Here is a 22833-nt window from a genome sequence, read left to right on the forward strand (position 1 = left end):
GTACGTGCCTAGACACCCAAGCACTCTGGAATGAGAACTTTTTTCATTGCAACTTGGTTTTGTCCTAAAATTATCTGACATTCTTCTTTCCCCCTCCACAGCTTGGTTTTTGGATTAGAAACCCCACTGCTCAGGCACACACAAGGCTGAATAAAGACGTGTAGAAGAGCACACAGGGCACACACAGACGTAGAGACGAGGTCTGGGAAGCAGCAAGTGCGCAGTAATGGAGGAGCCCGTTAAGAACATATTGAACTGAAAGCCACGGAAACCCATGGCCGGGGAAGCCCGAGGCACAGAAGCGGGGGCAGACACGCCACCAGGAGCTGCCCTCACGGTACTTGGTCTCGCAGGGAACAATCGGTGCGGGCGGGCGCAGGTGCTGCACAGCAGCCGCGGGCCCTCGGCGAGACGCGCTTTTCTGCACAGAAAGGGCAGTAGGCGTGGGGAGGTGGAGGCGCGGCCTGTAACCGGGGCAAGCCCATGCACGGCACCAGAGACGCAAGAAGGTTTGCGGGTAACAGAGCCACGTCCTGAGTGCGGACGGGGCACCGACCCGCGAAGTGAAGGAGCGGGCCGGACGGCACACCGGAGACACTACCCCTCACGCCCCGCCTGTTCGCTTTACGGCAGTGTCGCGCCACGCCGGCTCTTCACGGCAGCGGAACCGGCAGGCCGGAAGGCAGGTGTGCTGCGCGCTCGAGCGGGCGGGGGTCCGGCGGCTGCGCGGGGCGGGCGGGCGGCCGGAGCTCGCGGGCTCGGGCGGCGGCCTTGGCGGAGGCCGGAGCATCGTCGCACTCCGGCAGACGGAGCGGATGTTGTTTCCCGCCACGCTGTTAATGGCCGGTGCTCCGGAGCCACGTTCTGGCCTCCTCGGCGGAGAGCGGGGTCGCTCGGCCCGCCCCAGCCCGGTGGCGGTGCGAGTCCTGGCCCACTGCGCGGGTCTCTACCCCGGCTTCTGGGGGAGGGAGAGCGGAGCGGGGCTGCTGGCGGGGACCGGCGGTTTCGGGGCAGCGGGGCGGCTGGCCGGTTCCAGGCTTGGCCGTCCCCCGGCGGGTAGGGGACCTAGGGCCGGCGTGTGGCTGAGCCCCAGCGCGCAGCTCGGCGGGCGGTACCAGATCAGTAATAAAAGGCCGGGTCACGTTCTCCTCTCGTTCGGCTTCCGATCTTGGCGTCAGTGTCTATATTGAAACAAGGATAACGGGAGTTCTGTCGAGTGAAAAACGACACAGGTGTTGAACGGACCTGAATACTTCCAGTACTTACTACTGGTATTAATAAACGTAGAGAACTAGAAATGAAGAATGAAAAAACAGCATGTGGTCGCGTAGAGTGTTTTTCAGTTTCAAGTACTATTTGCTTCACTTTGATTGGTTATGGTAAAGTGACAGCTTTGTAAGATGCATGAATATCTCTAGTGTCCGAAGGCATACCTTTCAGGGGAGTTTATTCTGTTGGAATTAAAATAATACATTTCTGTAAAGCTTCCTATGAGTTCTGAATTTAGATGTTGTTTCTAATGTACTAACATTTCTGTAGACCCTTTTCAGTTTTCAGGTGTTTTGAAGACTTGGCTGGGGAACAGTACCATAGAAGTAGAACCAGTAGTCTTCACTTTTGCGAAGAGACCTAATAGTCAGGCTTAGTTATTTTCTTGAGGGTAGACTTGACCTGAATCTGGTCAATGACTAGAAAAATTACTAGAAGTTCTAGAGAAGATGCAGCAAGGGTTATGTATGTCCACAAGGTAGGTTGCAGAGACAAATTTTTAGGAGGAAGAAAACCAAACCAACTGTCAGTTCAGGTGCAAGCTGGCTTTCATCTGAGGACCACATTAATTATATCAGTGAGGTGCCAAGTCTAGGTAAACACACACTACTTTTCAGCAGGTACCATAGTAAAATAATTTCCTTTGGATCTGACTTGCTTCTGCCTGTGACAGAGTAAAATTGCATCATCCTGGAATTAGGTGTCTAGATAGTTGGAGGAACTCTCTTTCTGTTTGTATGGGAACACTGACCAACTCTTAACTAGGGCCTTTATGCATTGTATAAATTAGTTTAAGTGCTAGACTTGTTCAGTTTTCTCTGAAATCTAGAGTGGCCTTTGGAAGAGGTGAGATCACTATTCCATTGAATCAGAGAGAACGTAAGAAATTGTCAAATGACAGTATTCTGGCAGTTCTATTTATGGAGCTTTCTTTGAAGCTAAACCTGAAATGATACTTAGGTAGGCTTTCTGGTTTTAAAACTAAGAAGAGCACACACTGTTCTTTTTATGCCTTTATTTTCTTCTTCCTTTCTGCAGCTATCATGTATGTATTTAAAATATATCAATGTATTTCTTCCCCCAGTAACCCATCTAACCCAAGTTTGTTGTATCTTTCCTAGTAGGTTATGCCTTGTACATTGCTGGTCATTTTTGTTATTCCCTACTGCATCCTTCTGAACTAGTATGTGTCTTTCTAGAGAAAAAGTGCCCAACAATGAAAACAGTGCTGTAATGGAGTTTCTAATACTGACTAGTGGAAGTACAACACGGTATATTTTAAGGCGTGAGTCTTTAAGTATTAATGTTTCCTGTTCCATGACTTTCCATGTTTTTCCATGTTTCCAGCATGACAAATGACATGATGATTGTCACTTGCTGTTGTCTGTAGATGTGTTTCTGCAAAACTGCAACTAATGTGTTATTTCTGGGCATCCTCTGTTTTTTGCAGTTTTTACTCTTGCTTTAATATAATACATTTTACTGTCTATATTGGATATCTCTTTAATTTGGACAAACATCTAATTAAAAGCAGTTTAACAAATGCTCTACAATGTGTACTTGGAAGTTTGTTAGAAATATGGTGCCTTGTGGCTAAACTGAGAAGGAAACAAGGGTTGGACTCACAAACAGATTTAGAGACATTGTATTCCTGAATTTAAAATTGTAATCCTCAGAATCTGTGTTGTCATCTCACCCTGCAGCTCTGTTTTCAAACAAAATGTTTGTCTGCTGTCTCTCTTCTGTAGTGGCCAGTGACAGGTACTTAATGTACTGAACAAAAAGGAAAACAAATCCAGTGATGCCTCCACTTTCATATTATCTTTCAGTAGTCAGCAATTCCCTTTCTTTCCTCTGTGAAACTGTCAGTATCTTGAGAATATCTCAAGAGAAGGTTGAGAGGTGACCTCATTAGTGTTTATAACTATCTCAAGGGTGGATGTCAAGATGATGGGACCAGATTCCTTTCAGTGGTGCTCAACAATAGGATGAGGGGCAGCAGGCACAGGCTGAAGCACAGGAGGTTCCATCTGAATATGAGGAGAAGCTTCTTTGCTTTGAGGGTGACAGAGCACTGGAACAGCCTGACCCGATTGGTTCTGGAGTCTCCTTTTCTGGGGACATTAAAGACCTGCCTGGACCCATTCCTCTGTGATCTATTCTAGGTGAACCTGCTGTAGCAAGTGGGTTGGACTAGATGATCTCCAGAGGTCACTTCCAACCCAAACCATTCTCGCCTCTTTTGTTGTATGTTGAGTTTAGGATCATAGTTTAGGGATATAGATTACACACCTCCCTAGATTTTTTCCCCATCATTTTTTCTGTGACATGTATCCACTCTGAGCAATCTGTTACTCTCACTTGCCCAAAGGCATATTGCAAGTTTGCCTAGCCTGAAAAGTAAACCGAATCTGATACTACAGGCTTGAGTCATAATCATAAGCTGGTCATACAGTAAGAACAGGTCATCATGGCATGATGGGCTAGTGATTGAAGCATTTATCAGGTGATTTGTGGAATAAATTTCAGGTTTCCAGTTGTAAATCAGATTCTGAGGAAGTTGTGAGAATAAATAGATGAGTTTGTACAGTAGTGGCTTATTTGCATGCATCCACATATTTCTTAAAACATAGATAGGAACACTTATATCTATATCAATCATACCTTACTTTGAAACTCATTGTCATAGTTTAATCTGAGCTAGCAATACAACCATGGTGGCCACTCACTCATCTCCTCCCCCATGCCTCCCAACAGGGGAGAGAATCAAAAGGAAAGGGAGAAACTTGGATTGAGATAAACACAGTTTAATAATACACTACTAGTAAATATATATATAAAATAGAAAAGATACTCAAGGCAATTCCTCATGAACATATTGAGCAGCCAGTCCCAGGAAAACAGCAGCTGGTCCCAGAGCCAATCCTCGAGAGAGGAAAGAGAGGAGAAAGGCTCAACAGCCTCGGCAAAAGGCCGAACTAAATATCATGAACCAAACTTCCCTGGCCAAGCCCCCAAACCAGGAAGTCCCAACTATCCTTAAATAATTAGCATGATGCTAATGGGATGGAATGCTCTAACTGATCAGTGCGGATGCCAGTCAAGCTCTGCCCCATCTGTGCCCCCCTTCCTCGATGCCTCACACCTGTGGACAGAGCACTTAGAATGTCCTTGGCTCTCAGACCAGAGCAATTAAAAACATTGGCTCTGTGTTATCTCTTGTTCTCTAACAAAGTCCAAATAATGAGTGTGCTAGCTATGAAAAATAAAGGTTTCTAACTGCATGAAGAAAATTAACCCATTTTCAGTCAAACCGGCACACCGGTGAAGACTGCTGAACTGAGTTGCTTAGTGAGTCTGTATTTGGAAGCTGTTTTCTGATTAGTTTGTTCAAGAACTGGAAAGGAATTATTCTTAGCTGCTGCTCTAAGGGAGAAGAGTTTGTCCACTCCTTGGAAGATTAAGGAAGAATGAAGAGGATCTCTGAAAGTCCTCTCTTCTATTTCTTTCAATATATTTATTATTTGTGGTGAGTTGACCCCAACCAGCAGACAGACACCCACCCAGCCTCTCACACCCTTCTGCTGTGAGGCAGGGAGAAAATAAGACATGTAACAGTTGCTTGGGAAGAGTTCCCCCCTTTGCTTCTCCTTCCCCTGAGTTTTTATTGCTGAGCATGACGTCCTGTGGTATGGAGCTGTGTGGCCTCTGAAGCATGAATATAAATAAAATGCTTGGTTGTATTTTTTTCTTGTTAGTGTGGCATTTTTGTTTATAGGGAGTCTTTAAAAGTTGATTCTATAAGCTGAAAAGTTTGTATATCTGCCGTGTTAAACACTCATGGTACTTGTTAAAAGGCTTTTAATTGTTTAATAGGAGAATCTTGACTAAAATGTGTATATTTCTTAGCTTACAGTAATTTTTTTCTAGTGTTTAAGAAATTTTACATACATTCTAACAGAATATGACTACTTATCAAGAAATTAAGCCATTTTAAAAAAATGCACAACTGGAAAAAAAAATCCTGCTTTAAAATCTGCGTGTTACTAGAGACCTAACAGGCATATTTTCATTACATCAGCCACGAATAGTAGCATGCCTCAATTTTTGTTCTCTTTCCCATTTTCTCATGGAATAAGCATGCATTTCTGATGGTTACAAGCTTTGTGCAAAGATGGTTGGGGGGTCTTTTCGCTATAGGAAACCATACACAGGTGTCTTTCTCAAAAATCCTCTTGTGTGTCTTGCCAGCCTGTAGGCAGTCAGCCCAGGAAGGGTGGGCAGCTGCTGCTAGTTTTGGTCTAGTTTGCAGTATTACAGGAATGCAGCACTATTTTTTTTTTTTTAAGTTCTAATTCTAAAATTGCTTTCCTTGTGGTAGTTGCATTTTCATTGAAGAGTCCTTTGGACTTTCTGTGTACCAAGCATAAGAAACTTATTTCTGAGAAGAAAATAAAAAGCAGAACCTGATCTTAATTGTACACCGAACTAATGAGCCAAGTGTAATTTATCTTTTTTTTTTTAAAAGCTAATTATTCATTTATGTTTACTTACTTCCTCAGTTTTGAATATCACAACAGTAAGCTTTTATTATATGCATTTGTATTTCAGTTAATTCAAGACATTTTGCATTATCCAAAAGTGAGTTTCTTATTATAGCTTTATTATTTTTAAAAGTTAATAAAAATAAGTACTATTCTTGCCCTGACAAAGTAGAGGTCCAGTTTATGAATATCAGTGGTATTAATCTGAGTCATTCTTGCTTCTGCTTATGGGATGTTACTAGGTAATTCCAAAAAAATGCTTGGATTTTCACAGAATGTCATACTTGTCTCTGTCCATACAAAGTTGTATATTATCTATGAGAGGCATACCTGACCAGACACTGAAGCTGATGCTGTTCTTGATAATTCCTCATGTTAATCTACCTTGGTTGAATTAAGGTGCTTGGGTAGGTTTAACAAATCTTTCTAGAAGAGCTCTAATGCAATGATTTTTACCTCTTGCATAATTATGTTACGCTTAAATGCTTCTAGTATACTACCGTACACTGTATCTTTGCAAAAACATTTTTCAATATGATTATTTTCTGGTTCTTGCTTTTCTTTCTAGTTCCTTCAGGATTTTGACATGTAGATGCATCTATTTTCTCCCTCTATGTAATGTAAGGTCAGTTCACCCTTCCAGATGAATTTCACTTATGTTTTGAAGTGAAGTGTTATGAGTGACCACCTTCTGATGTTCTGAAGGGGCTAATGTACATGTAAACTCTTCTCTTGGGAGAAGGCAAGGGAGGTGGATGACCAAGAAACAACTTCCCTGCATGGTTTAGAAGTGATGGTAGAATGCAGAGCTTGCTTTGGTAAATTTTGCTTGTGGCCATCTTCAGCCTTTTGTGGTCTTTGATATGGTAATCAACTGTGGAAATGCAATTAAGCCCCAAGGGTGGCAAGATTACTTGTTATCACAGGTCATATAATGTGTTTAAAGGTTTGACTTGATCTGTGCAGAATGTTATTTTTAAAGCAGACTAGGCTCATGAGAGAATACAGGTCCTTTCTATTCTTGCCTTCCCATTAGAGCTCAGAAGAAAGATAAAAGCTTTTAGTATTGGTTTTCTGCTACAGTAAGTCTGTTATGCTTGCTGATTATTACTTGTACAAATTTTCATTTGCAGGTAGTCGCCCAGTTGTACCCCTGTACAGTAACTTCAAGTGATTTATTCCATTAAAATTTTATTGTGAATCTTTAGCAACTGTTATAAGCAATGCTTTTACTTGCTGAAGCTGTGTTGCAGAGAGCCTGGCAATGCCATCTCTGTGGCAGTAGTTAGAGTTGGACACTGTATCCTTGTGTGTACTTGTAGATTCAACCTTAGGCAGGTCTTTAGTACAAGAATGTGTTACGGAGACTTTCTTACTGCTATCTCAATAGGTGCTCTAGCATCGTCTTATCACAGCAGTTATTCATTTATGTGTTAGGGGAGATTCAGGCTAGACATGAGGAGGAAAATGTTTAGAATGAGGGTGGTAAAACACTGGCAGAGGTTGCCCAGAGAGGTGGTAGATGGCCCATCCCCAGAAACATTCAAGGCCAGTCTGGACAGGACTCTGAGCAACCTGATCCAGTTGAGGATGTCCCTGGCAAGGCGTTTGGATTAGATGACCTTTGAAGGTCCCTTCCAACACAAACTATTCTATGATTCTGTTATTACAGCAGTTAGTTTGCTTAAGTCTCCTCAGTGAGGTGCAACATGCCTTACTTTGCTGCTGTTATTACCTCAAAGGTTTTTTCTTTCATGTATCTATTGTTTTTCATCCTGTCTTTTCTCCCTTTGGACACATACATCCATATTTACCTTCCATACAACTCCTGCTTTTTCTTTAGTGACAAACCTTTCTGGAATGGAGTAAGATAACACACACCGCTTCCCCGCCGCTGCCCCGGGATTGTTTTCAACCTCTGTTGATGTCATGGTGTGAAAAAGAGGCATGGAGAGTTCCCTATTAAGCGAAAGCAAAACCAAACTGTCCTTGTTTCATCTGGAATAGTGTTAATTTTCTTCCTAGTAGCTGGTATAGTGCTGTGTTTTGGATTTAGTATGAGAAGAATGTTTGTAATGCACTGAGGTTTTGTTGTTGCTAAGCAGTGTTTATACCAAGTCAAGGACTTTTTATCCAGGAGGCTTCAGGTGCACAAGAAGCTGGGAGGGGGCACAGCCAGGACAGCTGACCCAAACTGGGCAAAGGAGTATTCGATACTATATTACATTATACTCAGTATGTATTTTGAGGGAATGAGAAGGAAAGGGGGGACGTTTGAAGTTATGGCATTTGTCTTTTCAAGTCACAATTCCATGTGATAGAGCCCAGCTTTCCTGGAGATTGCTGAGCACCTGCCTGCCCTTAGGAAGTAGTGAATGAATCCCTTGTTTTGCTTTGCCTGCATGCACAGCTTTTGCTTTACTTATTAAACTGTCTTTATCTCAACATAAAAGTTTTCTCACTTTTACTCTTCTGATTCTCTCCCCCATCCCACTAGGAGGGAGTGAGTGAGCAGCTGTGTGGGTCTTAGTTGCTGGCTGGGGTTAAACCACAACACAAACACCCCTCCATGCCCCATCTTGTGTTTGTGGCTCATGCCTAGTGTTTAAATGAACATACATATTACGTATATTGAAGTTTCACTTATAGTACATCTCCATGTGTGAGGAAGGTCCTTAAGTCTCCTGCATGGGATGCAGTTTGTCTGTTGGTGCAGAGAATGAAAAAGGTGATGGGGTGTAAAACCGCAGACATTTCTCAATCTGCATCTCAGAACTACATCTTATGTTCCTGGAAATGAAAGGTGAGTTATTCAGGGGAAAAAAAAAAAAAAAAAAGTTGTTTCAAATTTATTTATTTATTTATAGAAACGACAGCTATCCTTGGTAATGATCTTAAAGCACCTTTAAAATGAACACATTATTGGGCAAAGCCACGTACTTGGCATCACACCAGAACAGCACTGGGCATAATCACAGGAAACGCCTCTCCAGCTGCCATGGGCAGGAGCAGTGTTAGGCAGCTGGTGTTTAATCCCACATACATGGTCAAAATTGTGAGAGAGAGAATCTGGAAAGGGTTAATACTCTATTGAATGTGTGGATCCTGAAATTGTCTTTTATATGACTGATGGCACACACAGGCACTGTTATGCTGCCTCATTACGCTGAAGCATTCTGGTATTCACTGAGATGAATACTATGTTATTGGGCAACCGCTATTCCTGAGTGCATATTCCATAATCTTGACATCTCCCTTTCAAAGATTGGCATGGTCTTGACTGGAGATCAGCAATATTCAACCTAGACAACCTGAGAGAATTCTAGTGTGATGTCTGAGCCTTTTGCAGAAAATGAGATGTCTAAAAGTGCACAATTGTTGCTACATCATATAGCACTGCTTATAAAGGTGCAAAATATGAAGTTGGAAAATATTAATATTGTAGTATCTTGCTTTGACCTACTGGTTATGGTTAATGTCCCAGACATTATTAAACTACTGTTATCCCTGGCTGTCAACTTTGATGCTAGATGCTGTATTTGCACTGTTTGTACCAAACATGCTCGGATAAGAAATTTAAGTGAATCTGATACACATCCCCATTGTTGTAGAATAACTTTTTCATCTAACGCTTTTATTTATTTCTTTAGAACAGCAGTGAGAAATACACACCAAATAGAATATGGGGTTTTTAAAAATATTGAGACTTGTTTATAAATAAAATATTAACTTTTTTGTTATGAAGCTGCCGAGTTTCATTGTAGCAATTCGAAAACGTGTTCATGTCACTAAAATGTAATGCTTCAGGACTGATTTATTTTTATTCCTGTTGCGTAGTTGCGTAAAGAAGTAAAATATTATGTGTGTGGATATATCTTAAATGTCTCAGTGTGTCCTCATTTTTTATATGCCTTTAAAGTATAAAAGAAGTTACTGCATTGCCCCTTTTTTAAAACAAAACAAAACAACCCTATGACTGGGATATTGTTTGCCTTTTTAGCTTCTGTTTCATTTGAAATGATTCTGCTTTGACAAGTGCAGGTAAAAATGCCATTTGATCCAAATACTGTGTGGTCAATGGCAACCTGCTATTAATTGCTGATGTTTAAAGCCTCTTTTCCTTTGTGATGTTCTTTGATTAGATTAGTAATCAATAGTAACTTCTTTGGGCTTTATAAAAGAGAAGTTTACATAGAGAGCAAAAAACTAGTTAGTAGTTTAAAGGATTATAGGCAAAACCTGGTAACATGGCTTAATTTTTCCTTTAATAGTTTAAACAAAATGATTGCCGTGAAGTTTTAAGGGACCTGTAACACACCAAATACTAGAGGCTACAGAAGCTGGAACTTTAGGATAGTGCAGCTGCTGATTTTTACCTGTCATTCTCTTAATGCTCTGTTATTCCTGCACTTAAACAATCCCATTCTCTTAGCTCTACCAGGAAACTGGCTTGTTTTGTTAAAAAGTACAGGTGTTAAAATAAGTTTAAAACAAATCAACAACAAAAAACTATTTGATGATAATCTCTGTAACATTTCAGTAGAGAAGAGAAAGATACATAGAGAGAAAATAGGAAGGTCAAGAGTGGGAGGAAAACTTAAATAGTTGGTAAAAATAGAAAGTGGAAAACTTCTCCAGTACTGTTAGTTATCTTCGCAATATTTGTAGCAATTTTTCACATTTTCCAATTTAAAAACCCTGTTAAGATTATGATCCATGTTTGCTGTTAGGTTTACTTTAAAACTATGAAGTTTGAACGGTTTCATATGTGAATTCTGAGTATAATCTGCTTTTTATGTTTTACTTTTCCTCCTAAAAAGTTACAACATTAAAAATCACACTTCTTTTTAAAACAAGTAAAATAAGCTTTAAAAGATATTGGATCTCATCTTCACAAAGCTGTAGAAAGGTATATATTGTTCTTCCTGTTTTACAAACAGAAGTTTAGTGGAAAGTTATGGGTTTGTTTTTTTTAAGAGAGGCAGGAAATCTGAGATAGTGTTAAGAATCATAGAATGGTTTTAGTCAGAAGGGACCATGAAAGATCATCCAGTCTAACCCTCCTGCAATGAGCAGGGAAATCTTTTGCTAGATCAGATGACTCTTAAGTCCTGTCCAGTGTGACCTTGAACACTCTCAGTGATGGGGGCACCGAGAACTTCTCTGGGCAACCTGTATCAGTGTCTCATCACCCTCATAGCATTCAAGCTTCAGTTTCTTTTCCTAAAAAAAATTTCAGAATGCACCAAAATTATGCTTATTGAACAAAACAAAGATATTTTTACTGTGCAAAGCTGTACTGATCTCAAGGTTAAATTCCCATACCACTTGACCCTCTACAAACATGAAATAACCTAATGGTACCTTTTTCTCAAGGGGGGATAGGCAGAAGGATGGTGTAAGTTTGTCTTGCATCTCTATATGGGACATAGTAAATAGGATTTAATTGCTACTGCCCTTTAGGGCCTTGTTCCAATACCAGCAGACATTAGCAGGATTTTTTGGTAGTGCAGATGCTTCAGATCAAGCTCCAGGCAAATGGGTATATTTCTGTTAAACCAGAAGAAATTAGTTACCCTTATGGTTGCTGCAGGAAGACAAGCAGTAGCTGATCCACTCTCAAGCAGCATGATGCAGGCAGATATCTAAATCAGCAGGCTTTATGAGAAAGCAGGTAACTTATTCTTTTAAAACAAATGTGAATTTACACTTCATCTCATAGGGCCACAGCATTTTCGACCCAGCATTTTCAGCCAGCTGTAATATGCTGCAGAATTATAGTGTTTGTAGAATCATAGAATGACTTGAGTTGGAAGGGACCCACAAGCATCATTGAATCCAACTCCTGTCCCTGCATATGACAACTCCACAATTGGTGGAGTTGGTTTTCATGTTGAGTAGAATAATTGTACCTGTTACCTGCCTTCCAATTGATGGCTGTTTTTGTTTTCTTGTGGTGTACTGCTGAGGACAAGTGTCATGGACCAGAAATGAAGACCGTGTGTGGAGTTTGCCAGTAAATGAGGTGCAGAAACCCTGGGCGGCTGCTCGGCCAAACCAGACCCCTCTGGGACTGGCAAGCTCTGAAAGCATGTAGACACCCGTGGAGCAGTGTTTATTAATATGTGCTTAACTGTAGAGCCTCGGGGCTCTATTTGGCTTTTGGCTTGTGCCCTTACTTGTCCTCTGGGGCTCCGTGTTTTTAATCTCAGAAAATATTATTAAGTTGATGGATAAAGGAGGAAGAAACACTCCTTTAAATCTCAATTTCTTAACAACTGCACCTGCTGGAGATGCTTTAAAAATCTCTTAAAAGTGTATGTGAAAAATGAACTTTTAAAAAGTGGGTTTGAACTTTCATAAATTACTGTGTGTGTTGTTTCAGAAAGGACAATTAATAATGTTACAGTTACATTGTTATATGTTATTGTAAAAGACCATAGTTCTATAGAAAAAGGTATTTGAGTGTAGATATAAAATAAATTGGCAAAATGGAGTGATCTTTAATAACTAATGTCAGTGCTGTCATTGGAGCAGTATGAGAGTGATTTGCCTTTTTTGTTGGGTTCAAACAATGTTGGGTTAGACTCCCTCAATTTTGGACATGTTACTTCTATAATGGTGGCTGTAGTGATCACTGTTTTCACAAGGAGCTATGCTGGGGTGACCTTCATGTCATATATCCACTGAACAGCTGAAAAGCAGCAGTGTTGCTTGGCTCTGCTTCTAGGCTTGAATTTGAACATGACCTTCAGCCCCTTCACAGTTAAAGATTTTCTATTTCCACATTTTGTAGCTTCATTGTTATAACACTTTTCCCCAAAATATCAGCTGTTGTGATAGCTTTTCTCAAAAAGCACCTTAATGCAAGGCCAGGAAACAAGCAGACCTGACAAGTCAGTGACATTTCTCTGTCTGTCACTTAAATGCTGCATCTGGATTTGCCTTTGTGCTGTATTGCAAAATTGATAGCTAAAATACAAATGCAGTCATTAAATGAAGAGAAACGTTAAGGATAATTGGATTAAAGCACAGAGTTCTGTGGTATGTGACTGTTGAGGGGGAACAGAAGACATTTTATTAACTCTGTTTTAGGTTATTTAAATTCTGAATGGCCGATGATCTTCAGGCATGCTAAGAATGATGCAGATCATTAGGTTCATAATAGTATCATTAATTGTTTAAAAAATAATCTAAATCTTTATCTATCTGCTACCATCAGAAACTGTAGCTGTGCATTAGAGTTCATTAAACAATTCAGCTGTGGGCGCCTTTTGAAATTAAACAACTTTGAGGATAGTTTCAGTAAAAGCCTTGGAATGAGCACAAATTCAGCTGGAGAACAGCTGTGTTTTGCTGTATAGATAGAGCTTGTTTCACAGAGGAAATAAGACTGTGTGCAGAATTAGGCTCTACTCCTGGAGAGAGCCCTGTGATCCCAAAGCATACTTTTTTCCGGCTTTCTGGTAGCCCTTTTTCTACTTTTATCTCTTACAATACTTCAGTGTTATATATATTATGAGCCTCTTTTTTCCTGTTGTAATTTCTTTGTCTGTTTTGCTGGTTAGAAGTGGCTAAGCAGTTGTCAAGAAGGATGTCTCTGCATCAGTGCCGGAGGCTGTTAATGACCTGAAGGGTCCCAGCGTGGGCTGGTTCAGAGGAAATCTTCCCGTGGGTTGTAATCACTTATTGCTGTTGGGAGCTAAAGTTCAGCTACATAGAATTCACTGTAATACTCTTGTGCTAGTGGTATTAAAGGAATGATTGCCACTTTGCGTTGTTGCTGGTAACTTCCCTTTAGAGAGGAGAGAGAAGAACCTCCTGAGTGACCTCTGCATGTCACCATGTCTTGCCTACACTGTGTGCCCCTCACCTTCCTTCTGTTGAGTCTTGATTATCAATGTTTTGAGATAATTATTTTTTTAACTTGTTTAATTGAAGTGCCAGCCAAGTTCCCCTTGCTCAAAAAGGTCTTTCAAGTTTGTGATGCGAGTTTGTATTTATAGCACTAACAAAGTTATGTTATTTGTTTTGTTCTCATCTAGGTGCTTGAACTGGGATTTACTTTCTCATCCTATGGATCACTGAATGAGTAACAGATGGCCTTGCCTCGTCTTACAGGCGCTTTACGCTCCTTTTCAAATGTCACTAAACATGAGGATTACAGTGAAGAATTAGCTGACTTAACGGTAAAGCTTTTTTTTTTTTTTTCCTTTTCCAAAGCATGGTTGTAAAGTATTAGTGTGTATATAACAAGAATTGTTTGCTTACTTAATTTACTTGCTACTTCATAAGAGCAGGCAAGCAAGACTGGGCAGAGTGTGTGTAGTTTCCTGTGCAATCCTTCATAATGTCCTCACTCGGAGTCAATTTTGCTGTAACTTTGTGATTTCTGCTAGGCCCTTACAGTTACGACATGCTGTGTGAACAGCGTCACTTGGCTGTGTTGTTATGGCCCTGCTGCTTTGTGTTTCAGAAACTTATTTAGGTTGGACTGGCCTGGTATGTTTTTAGCTGTGAGCTTAGCAGAGCTGGGGAGCCAAACATTTACCTTCAAATATTAAGTTCACTTTGGATTCTTGCTGGGGGATGTTTAAAATAAATTGAGTGGTACTGAATTTAGATTTTTTTTTTTTTTTTTTCCAAGAAGTAGTACATTACAGCAAAAAATGCATTGTGGGAACCTGTAACATGTAATAAATTTGGAATCCTGGGAGCCATAAATCTCTTGAAGTTGCGAGAGTTTGGCTTTACAGAGAATTCTCGCTTGCAAAGAGTAAAGTAGTGAGTGTGTGTGTGTCTGTCTTCCTCCTTGCTTATGCACAAGAGTATAAAGAACAGGTGACAGGTAAACTGCTTGCAATTGTTACTACATACTCACTGAATGCAATTGGAAAGAGTTGTGTGGTTTGGTTTTGTTTTGTTTATATCTGATGTTTAATTTTAAAGGAACCTCTCTATGCTAATTTGAAATAATAAGTAAAAATACCACAAATATTTTGCGTTTTCAGACTAAAAGATCAAAACTGCATGAACAGTTGCTGAACTCTGATCTTACTTGGAAGAAGATAATAAAGTTTGTTGATGACAATTTGGACAAAAAAGAACACCAAGCTGTAAATGGTGATTTAAAAACTATATTACAAGCTGCAAAACAAATAGGTATGTTTTCATTCTCTAGCAGTCTAATAATAGACTGTTTTGTTAAGTGGTTTGGTTTTATTTCAAGCTGCTTTCTGCCTACATACTTTGCATACTGGTACAATTTTAGTTCTACCTTGACTTCAGTCTTGCCCTGAAATATCTTTGAAACTCCTGTTATGTATATGCACAGTTTGGCTTTCTGTCTTATAGCAACAAAATTATATTTTAAAATGTGGATATTCTTGCTTTTTGATAGTATTCCTGTGTAGTGCGTGGTATGGTTTGTGTTTGACCTTTAGTGAGCAAAAGCAGCAGCAACTTCTTTTGGAATGGCAGTACTCTGTGAAGAGAACAATCTTGGTGTTATCTAATCGCATGTGATTGGTATTGTGAAAAACTGGACTGCTACATAGGCAGATAAAAATGTAAAGTATGTTTTCTGCTTGAAGTGTTGCGGAGATAAATAAATAACAAATTTCACTCATCTGTAACTAGGCTTTTAAAACTGAACATATATTATGGCAAAGAAAATGTAAAAACTTAGTTTGATTGGATATTTAGTTTTTGATTGACAGACTAATTCAGCTTGTGCTGTTAGCAGAATTTAAATTAATCAGCTCATAAATGGAGCACATGGCTCCAATTCTAGCTGCCACATATTTAAGAATTTTTCATTTCAGTCTAGTAGGTGTATTTTCTCCTTTTCTGTTTGTTTCAAATATCTTGAGTAGAACCCTAAGTAATAAGATTGAGAGTATGGTGGGTAGGTAGAGCAAATTGAAAGACTTGAAAGTGATAGTGGTAAAATTTCATTTGATTGAGTGGAGAGGACAAAACAAATGAAAACAAATGCATGATTATTTAGTTAGAACAAGTTAGAAAGAAACCATCAGCTTTGACACTTCTGAATAAAGATGTGTAATGTTATGGAGCCACAAACCAGAATGGATTAGGGTGACTGAGGCACAAACTGAACTGACAGTACTGTTCCAACCATCGTCATCAGAAATGTATAGTAAGGAAAGGGAATTGCTTATATGTGTTTTTCAGCTTAGTTTCAAGGAAATGGAATCTCAACCTAGGCAACAGATACTGTAATATTGATTTCCTTTATGGGGAAAATGTCACTTACTGAAATGATCTGATTAGCTTAAAAACAAAAAGGAAAGAGTAGCTTCAAGTAGTGCATCTCTTGCCACCTTGACTGGCTCATTATGTTCAGAGGGGATGGGTAGGATTTTATAAAAAGATGCTTGCACAAATAGTTCTTGATAACAAAGGAGAGTTAGCACATAGTAAACCTGAGAAGCTTTTCTCAAATCCTTCAGTACAATAGCTCTTTAATAACATGTACTTCTACTCTGACACAAGTGCCTTTAAGTGAGGTTCATACAGCTGGACTTAAGTCTGTAAGTTTCCAGATGCTGGGGTTTTCTTTCTGTAATTCCTATATAGCTAATGCTGAGAGGGAGGCTGAACCACCTTTTTCCTTTGAGATGTATTTACATATATGTATGTGTACTTATCTTTATCATGTATCTTCTGCACATAGTTATCTAATTATCCTGTAAATATCACCTCCAGTCTCCTCTATATACTTTTTAGCTTTTCAAAGTGCACCATTGGGAAATTCGCCAGAAATACTAAATCTTTAAGCACATCCATTTGTATTTTGTGTTTCCAGTTACTCAGCCTTGTTACACCTGCTTATGCTGGATTTCTTTTACTTTTTCCTGTTACATTGTGGGGGGAAAAAAAGGCAAACAAAAACAAACAAAAAACCAAAACAACAAAACTACAACCAACCAACCAACCAAACCACCAAAACTTCTGCTGGGGTTAAACATGACCTAAGTTAAATTGTCACAAGTAACAATTTTGCCTTAATGTAACTAAAGAATTGACCAGGTAAACACATCTGGACAATAGCAGCTTGTCAATCTCGACAGTAAGCTTTTAAGATGATGTAAAAATTGTGCAATCCTGTAAGAAATGCTAATTCTACTAAAAATGTCAGAGTAACCTACCCAACTTTTTAGAACACAAATTTTAACTTAAAAAAAATTGTATGTTTCCTCATATAAATCAAACAAAAACCCCAGTGTGCTGGCTGTTTTTGTTGTTGGTTGGTTGGGGTGTTTTTTGTTCTGTGTGATGACTTTTCAAATCTTGGTTAGTAGTGACATTTAGGTTTCTCATATGGTGGTTTTACTTATGTTTTCCTTGAGTACCTTGCAGATATTTGTATAAGAGGTAAATTCATGTTTTTCTCTAATACTATATTTTTTATTTGCTTAATATGATATTTTGTGAATATCAATCTAAATTCATGCATTTATTTGCTTTAATTTCTTTGGGCAATTTTTCAAACACAGACACACATTCTGTAGCAATTCTATTGGGAATTACTGCAAGAATGTAGTAATTCTACTGGGAACTACTACAATAATATAGTAATACCCAGCAGAATTCTGTACACTTAGTCTGTTACAAATATTCAGATTAGGCAGTGAATTGATACAAAGTGGAAATTTGTTACCTTAAAAAGGCTCATAAATATGCTATTGTGAGTTTAAGACCTCAGGCAAGTTTTTCCTCTTATTTGGAAAGATATGAAAACATTGGTAATCCTTAATATGAATTTCTAGCAAGTACAAGGATAATGAAGACAGATGCTTTATTATTGTATGCCTTTTATACTTCAGTACCTTGCAACAATTGCTACTTGCTGTTATGGTCTTCATTTCATATCTCTGATGAGACTTGCAGCAAGAAATTGAATACAGTTGTGTTATAGGCAATGAAGGAGAATTAGTTTGAAGTGTATAAAGTTACATTTGTTTTTGGTTTTGTTAACAGTTGGAGCTGAAAATGGACAAGAAGCAATTGAAAGCGGAGCTGTTTTTCTCTTTAAGACATTTCACAGGAAAGAATGCGTTGGCCATGACGAGACAAAAGCGATCAAGCAGATGTTTGGGCCATTTCCATCATCATCTGCTACTGCAGCTTGTAATGCCACATGTCGGATTGCTTCTCACTTCACTGAAGAGCAACTTACAGCCCTCATGCAGATGGCTGAAGAGCAAAATTGTGATAACAGAGTGTTCTTCGGTAAAAATATAGTGTTTTCATTTGACATGCATGATTTGGATCACTCTGAGGAGCTGCCTGTGAATGGTGAAGCCGACGAGCAGAAAATTATAAGCTTAGATTACAACAAATTTCTGAATAACCAGCTGAATCACTTAGAGAATTACTGTGATGAGAAATCTGGTCTCAAGTCTTTGGAAAAAGTAGACGATTCTTTTTTATGGTGTGAAGTTGGAAAGTATCTGAATGAATCTCAAGGGGGTACCCCTGGAGGGCCAACAACAGAAGACCTCTGCTGTACTTTGTACGAGATGCTTGCTTCTAGCAAAAGTGGCGATGAACTTCAAAATGAGGTACAGTAGTGTATTAACTGTACTGCATGTATTTGAATGCTCCACAAATATCAAATTACTTCATATTGCATTATGTCAACATAATTTATCCAAGAGTTGTCTAGGCAGAAGATGGATGCAGCATGAACTTTATGTGAATATATTCTCCCATAAGACAGGCTATTTTTTTTTTTTCCATTTACTCAGCTTCTCCATACTTTGTTTTTAAGCAGTTACCAGTTTAAGCTACTGTATAGAAGTGTGAGAACTTGCAAAGCCAAACCAAACTTAACTTTCTCGCACATGTTCCATCTCTAGTTTCAGAGCCTTCCAGTTGCTGGAAGGAAACTTGGAGGACTGCGCAAGAGGTGCTGCTTTAAAACTTTGTCATATTCCTCCTCTCTCTTTTGATAAGGAGGAGGGCTTATCACAAGAAGGGCAGAGAAAACTTGAGCAAGAGGGAAGAGCTGCCGAGAGGCTGGAGTTCAAGGATAGTTGCAGTGGTGGAAAGGGGAAGGTTATGATTAAAGGCTGGTGAAGAGGCTTTCCAGGCATGTGCAGGAGAGATGGTTGCATGAATCTAGGCAAGAAAGAACTGTTTTTCAATGAAATTGGGAAAGAATTCCTGCAGTTTGCTAATTGCTTCTTCCTGTGCACTTTTCTGTTATATTTGCTTTATTTTTCCTACTTGCCCTGCTTTTCCTACTTGAATTGTCAAAGTAACTTTTCAGAAAGACTTTACATTTTGAAAATTTGCTATAGAGATACAACTGGTGATAGACAATCTTGTGACAGACAGTGAATTTTTCCATTATAGTTGCAGATTTTATTCTTCGTAACAAAAACATTAAGTGTTAGAGAAGAGGACCTGAATATTTAATCTTAGATTTAGCTAACTATATATTGATGTCTGTTGTGTAATGCTGAAGTCACGTTCTTGTTTTGTTTGATAGTAAGTAGACCACATTTTGGCTGTCCTTTGAGCTATTTTTGGTGGGTTTTTTGGTTTTGTGTTTGTTTTTTTTTTTTTTTTTAATAAACTTCTTCTAATTTGAGAACCTAAATGTACATATATGGGGAAGCTGATCTAATTTCTACTGCATTAAAATATATTTGAAAGATAACACTTTCATGCATGTTTGCAAAGAAGACTGAACAGGTCTTGGAGAAGGAGATTAGTTAAAGAAACTTGCATGCTGAATGAAACATGAAAAAGATTACGTTCATTTGCCATAGAGACCTGAAGTTTATTAACTGTACAGAGATAAAGGGGTTTATTTTCTACATCAGCAAAAGACTTTTCAGATATAGTCACAAAGTATACAGACATAATTCCATACTTCTGCATAATGCCTGTTTAATACCTAAGTTTAATTTGTAAAACGTGAAAGGAAATACTTGAAGCCTTTCACTTGAAGCAAGAAGAAATAACTTTATTTTGCAATTCTATGATCATAATGAATTGCTAAATCAATTGGCAGAAAGTGCAAGCTGTCAGTTTTTATGTAGATCACCAATAAATCCTTTCCTTTGGTTTTTGGAACAAATGTTTTCTGGCAAATTTTCTGTTTTGATGGATTTATAGCACTTTTAATTTGATCATATGAAAAAGTGGTTTACTTTCCAATGTACACATACCTTTCTGCAGATTTAGCAAGAGTAAGTCCTTTTCTTTGTGTTACTGGAGAGAGGATAGGATTCTCTTCCTTGAGTGTCTGACACAGGCATCTTACTTTGGATTTTTAAGAACTCCTAGTAATTAAAAAAAAATTCTCCCCGTTTGGCCCCCACGTTGCCTTTCCTTGCAACAATCTTAGACTGACAGAATCACAGAATGTCCTTAGTTGGAAGGGACCCATAAGGACCATCGGGTCCAACTCCTGTCCGTGCATATGACAACCCCACAGTTCATGTCGTGTGTCCAAGAACATTCTCCAGTCTCTTCTTGAACGCTGTCAGACGTGGGGCCATGACATCTCCCTGGGGAGCCTGTTCCAGTGCTCCACCACCCACTGGGTGAAGAACCTTTTCCTGATGTCCAACCTAAACCTCCCCTGGCACATCTTCCTGACGTTCCCTTGGGTTTGTCATTGGTCACTAAAGAGAAGAGTTTGGCGGCTGCCCCTCCTCCTCCCCATGTGAGGAAGCTGTAGCCACCATGAGGTCTCCCCTTAGTCTCCTCCAGGCTGAACAAACCAAGTGACTTTAGCCACTCCTCATGTGGCTTCCTCTCCAAACCCTTCACCAACTTCGTACCCCTCTTCTGGACACTCCCTGGTAGCTTAATATCTTTTTTATCCTGTGGTGCCCAGAACTGCACACAGTGCTCCAGGTGACGCCACACCAGAGCAGAGCGGGACAATCACCTCCCTCGCCCGGCTGGCAATGCTGTGCTTGATGCACCCCAGGACACGGTTGGCCCTCTTGGCTGCCAGGGCACACTGTTCAACTTGCTGTCAACCAGAACCCACAGATCCCTCTCTGTGAAGCTGTTCTCCAGCATCTTGTTCCTTAGTCTGTGTACAGTGAGAGTTGCTGTGTCCCAGGTGCAAAATCTGACACTTGCCCTTGGTAATTATTTATCAATTCATTGCAATTATTTATTAATTCATTGTTCTTTGCACAATGTACGGGCCAGGCAGAGGAGTAAGACTAATTTGAACCTGATCACCTTTTGTTAAAAGCTAACTGGCATTTGTATTGTGTTTTCTGTAAGAGTAGTTAAGTGGTAGAGTAGACTTGAAATTTTTTTCTGGGCTTTGGACTTTGCCATTACTTAGGGAATTTTTTTTTTTTTTTAATTTTTTTATTAAAGCAATTTTGCTGCTGGCATCAGTAACAGCAGATGGGGCTTTTAGACCTGAAGATAACCCAGTTCTAGAAGTAGACCATACATTTGACATATGAGATGGTGTAAAAAGTATGTGATTTATCATGCATACTGAAAATCTTACATTAATTGTGGTGATGCATACATGACAAAGTCTTTTTGCTCTACAGAGTTCTTTCTATAAACCAAGAAAAGAAGAACTATTGATATGAAAGGATAGTTCTTTGTAAATAAAATCCAGAGCTATAAAACACATTTTCGTATTTTGAAACACGCTATGACTATTCTGTTTAGGAACATACGACTGTTTATTTATTATTAAACAAGAAAAGAACATGCTGGTGGTGAGGATATTGGCGAGTGGACACCACTAATGATCCTTCAGCAAAGCTTATTAAGATTCCAGATTACACTAAGAATATGAGCATTCTTAGATCATTTCAGGCGTGACATTCTGTGTTCTTTTTTTTTTTTTCAGTGTATGTATAGGCACACACATGTATGCTATTTAGGTTCTTATCTACTTAATTAACCCTACAAGGAATTGAAATGAGCTTCTTTCTCCAGCACTGTGTGGTTTATGTTTAAAGAGGTTGGTGAGGTAGAAGAAATACTTTGTTTTCATTGTTTAAGAAAATTCCACACTTCCTTTGGGACAGTTTGTTTATCTGGCACATCACTGGTGACTCTTAATTAGAGGAAAATTGATTCTTATGCTTGGAGTGATATGGGAGTTATAACTTAGATTTTTCTAAGTGTTTAGGACATGTGCTTTTCATTGGGGACATAAAGTCTAGTAAAGCTAAACAACAGCTACTGGAGCGTGCTTTTTACTGTATGTCAGATTTCGTTGATGAGTATGAAATGGTAATGATGTGGTAACAAGACCATTATTTTAAAAAACAAGAAAAAGCTAATGACAAACTACTGAGTTTTTTCCAATAACTGTAGTGAGTTTTTATTATTGTTTTTTATTAAAACTTAGTATGCAGTGCTTTCTTCAGTTCAAGTACTCAGTTTCTAGTATATGGTGCTTTCAGAATGAGCACTTGAGGCATTTGAGAGCTTTTTAGCAACCTTACCACCTAAGCTCGCCCAAGATAGTGAGGAAGAGGTTGGAGGAGTTCAGTCCCTCTTAGGTTACACTGTGCTGCTCTCAGAGAGTGTCTGTCTGTCTTGTGTGAACTTTTGTCATAGTTTATCTGCAAAAATTTTCTGAATTTTATTTATGTCTATTTCTACACTAATGGAGAGGTGCATTATTCCTTTATTGTAACAAAACAGGAAGAAATTTCCTATAGAGATAAAATAACTAGAGGAAAAACGGAAATGCAATCAGAATTGTGTTAAGGACTAGTTTATACTGCACAGATTATGAAAAAATGTGTGATTTATTATTCATCTCAGGCCAAGGGAAGAACATTGCCCAAATAAAATTAAGAAACTTTAATATCATTCAGCCTGTTAGATTTGGTGGTGTTTCCCAGACAAAATCATGTTAAATGCTGTATAAATGACTAGAACAACACTAGGCTATGAAGTGAAACAGAAGTGTTTCAACAAAATTACATAATAAGTGGTAGTTTGAATATTATGTGAGTAGTACATATATTTACTTATCTCT

At 39.0% G+C, this 22833-nt stretch overlaps 1 protein-coding gene across 4 annotated transcripts in view; it reads left to right on the forward strand.

Moving 5' to 3' along the window:
- Positions 1–212: 212 nt before the first annotated feature.
- The window catches only part of ASCC3 (activating signal cointegrator 1 complex subunit 3), a 263881-nt gene continuing 241260 nt past the window's right edge, over positions 213–22833 (forward strand). The window contains exons 1-4 of one of the 4 annotated variants that reach the window (XM_065835259.2): positions 213–337; positions 13859–14002; positions 14825–14975; positions 17817–18400. In XM_065835259.2, the coding sequence (XP_065691331.2) occupies positions 13913–14002; positions 14825–14975; positions 17817–18400 (825 nt within the window). In that variant the 5' untranslated portion in view covers positions 213–337; positions 13859–13912. Of the gene's footprint in view, positions 338–439; positions 687–6418; positions 6439–13858; positions 14003–14824; positions 14976–17816; positions 18401–22833 lie in introns of those variants that run through there. The other 3 variants (XM_065835258.2, XM_071806703.1, XM_071806704.1) reach the window with 3 other exon arrangements.

Source organism: Patagioenas fasciata, chromosome 3, assembly GCF_037038585.1.
Source record: "Patagioenas fasciata isolate bPatFas1 chromosome 3, bPatFas1.hap1, whole genome shotgun sequence".
NCBI classification, from domain to species: domain Eukaryota; kingdom Metazoa; phylum Chordata; class Aves; order Columbiformes; family Columbidae; genus Patagioenas; species Patagioenas fasciata.